The sequence below is a fragment of the Xyrauchen texanus genome, chromosome 28, assembly GCF_025860055.1.
Source record: "Xyrauchen texanus isolate HMW12.3.18 chromosome 28, RBS_HiC_50CHRs, whole genome shotgun sequence".
In the NCBI taxonomy this organism is placed as follows: Eukaryota; Metazoa; Chordata; class Actinopteri; order Cypriniformes; family Catostomidae; genus Xyrauchen; species Xyrauchen texanus.
Genome location: NC_068303.1, coordinates 1622277 through 1624776, shown reverse-complemented (window position 1 = coordinate 1624776; position 2500 = coordinate 1622277). Strand labels below are relative to the sequence as shown.

At 48.2% G+C, this 2500-nt stretch overlaps 1 protein-coding gene across 1 annotated transcript in view; it reads left to right on the top strand.

Moving 5' to 3' along the window:
* The first annotated feature begins 2499 nt into the window (after positions 1-2499).
* Position 2500, top strand: part of fig4a (FIG4 phosphoinositide 5-phosphatase a) — a 77313-nt gene continuing 77312 nt past the window's right edge. Inside the window, exon 1 of the mRNA XM_052096522.1 lies at position 2500. This exon is cut by the window's right edge and continues 11 nt beyond it. Within this exon, the coding sequence (XP_051952482.1) occupies position 2500 (1 nt within the window).

The window sequence follows — 2500 nt, the reverse complement described above, 5'->3', positions numbered from 1 at the left end:
AGGCCAGGAGTGTTCAGTCTGTCACTAGAGGGCAGTGTTCAATATGTCACTAGAGGGCAGTGTTCAGTCTGTCACTTGAGGTCATGTGTTCAGTCTGTCACTAGAGGTCATGTGTTCAGTCTGTCACTAGAGGGCAGTGTTCAATATGTCACTAGAGGGCAGTGTTCAGTCTGTCACTTGAGGTCATGTGTTCAGTCTGTCACTAGAGGGCAGTGTTCAGTCTGTCACTAGAGGTCATGTGTTCAGTCTGTCACTAGAGGGCAGTGTTCAGTCTGTCACTTGAGGTCATGTGTTCAGTCTGTCACTTGAGGTCATGTGTTCAGTCTGTCACTAGAGGGCAGTGTTCAGTCTGTCACTAGAGGTCATGTGTTCAGTCTGTCACTAGAGGTCATGTGTTCAGTCTGTCACTAGAGGGCATGTGTTCAGTCTGTCACTAGAGGGCATGTGTTCAGTCTGTCACTAGAGGTCATGTGTTCATTCTGTCACTAGAGGGCATGTGTTCAGTATGTCACTAGAGGGCAGTGTTCAGTCTGTCACTAGATGGCAGTGTTCAGTATGTCACTAGAGGGCAGTGTTCAGTCTGTCACTACAGGGCAGTGTTCAGTCTGTCACTAGAGGGCATGTGTTCAGTCTGTCACTAGAGGGCATGTGTTCAGTCTGTCACTAGAGGGCAGTGTTCAGTCTGTCACTAGAGGGCAGTGTTCAGTCTGTCACTAGAGGGCAGTGTTCAGTCTGTCACTACAGGGCAGTGTTCAGTCTGTCACTAGAGGGCATGTGTTCAGTCTGTCACTAGAGGGCATGTGTTCAGTCTGTCACTAGAGGGCAGTGTTCAGTCTGTCACTAGAGGGCAGTGTTCAGTCTGTCACTAGAGGGCAGTGTTCAGTGTGTGTGCGTGTGTGTGTGTGTGTATGTGAGTGTTCAGTCTGTCACTAGAGGCCAGCAGTGTTCAGTCTGTCACTAGAGGCCAGCAGTGTTCAGTCTGTCACTAGAGGCCAGCAGTGTTCAGTCTGTCACTAGAGGTCATGTGTTCAGTCTGTCACTAGAGGGCAGTGTTCAGTCTGTCACTTGAGGTCATGTGTTCAGTCTGTCACTTGAGGTCATGTGTTCAGTCTGTCACTTGAGGTCATGTGTTCAGTCTGTCACTAGAGGGCAGTGTTCAGTCTGTCACTTGAGGTCATGTGTTCAGTCTGTCACTAGAGGTCATGTGTTCAGTCTGTCACTAGAGGTCATGTGTTCAGTCTGTCACTAGAGGGCATGTGTTCGGTCTGTCACTAGAGGGCAGTGTTCGGTCTGTCACTAGAGGTCATGTGTTCAGTCTGTCACTAGAGGGCAGTGTTCAGTCTGTCACTAGAGGGCATGTGTTCAGTCTGTCACTAGAGGGCATGTGTTCAGTCTGTCACTAGAGGGCATGTGTTCAGTCTGTCACTAGAGGTCATGTGTTCATTCTGTCACTAGAGGGCATGTGTTCGGTCTGTCACTAGAGGGCAGTGTTCGGTCTGTCACTAGAGGTCATGTGTTCGGTCTGTCACTAGAGGTCATGTGTTCGGTCTGTCACTACAGGGCAGTGTTCGGTCTGTCACTAGAGGTCATGTGTTCGGTCTGTCACTAGAGGTCATGTGTTCGGTCTGTCACTAGAGGTCATGTGTTCGGTCTGTCACTAGAGGTCATGTGTTCAGTCTGTCACTAGAGGTCATGTGTTCGGTCTGTCACTAGAGGTCATGTGTTCAGTCTGTCACTAGAGGTCATGTGTTCGGTCTGTCACTAGAGGGCATGTGTTCGGTCTGTCACTAGAGGGCAGTGTTCAGTCTGTCACTAGAGGTCATGTGTTCAGTCTGTCACTAGAGGTCATGTGTTCAGTCTGTCACTAGAGGGCAGTGTTCGGTCCGTCACTAGAGGCCGGCAGTGTTCAGTCTGTCACTAGAGGCCGGCAGTGTTCAGTCTGTCACTAGAGGGCGGCAGTGTTCAGTCTGTCACTAGAGGGCGGCAGTGTTCAGTCTGTCACTAGAGGCCGGCAGTGTTCAGTCTGTCACTAGAGGCCGGCAGTGTTCAGTCTGTCACTAGAGGGCGGCAGTGTTCAGTCTGTCACTAGAGGGCAGTGTTCAGTCTGTCACTAGAGGTCATGTGTTCAGTCTGTCACTAGAGGTCATGTGTTCAGTCTGTCACTAGAGGTCATGTGTTCAGTCTGTCACTAGAGGTCATGTGTTCAGTCTGTCACTAGAGGGCAGCAGTGTTCAGCTTTGGAGTAAATTCAGTCTGCAGTGATTTGATGAACAGATCCTGATTCAGTCTTTGTGTGTGGTGATAAATGATCTGTGGTTTTAAATCTTGGGTGTAATTTGTCTAATCGTCACAGACACAAATAACATGGACAGTTCATGCTTTGAGGTTAAAAGTAATCTAAAATGTTCTGGTGTCTTTTAATTTTTTTTTTGGTTATTTGTTTTTATATGAAAAAAAAGATGCAGTGAGTATCATTTACTGTGTTCAGAAATACATAAAA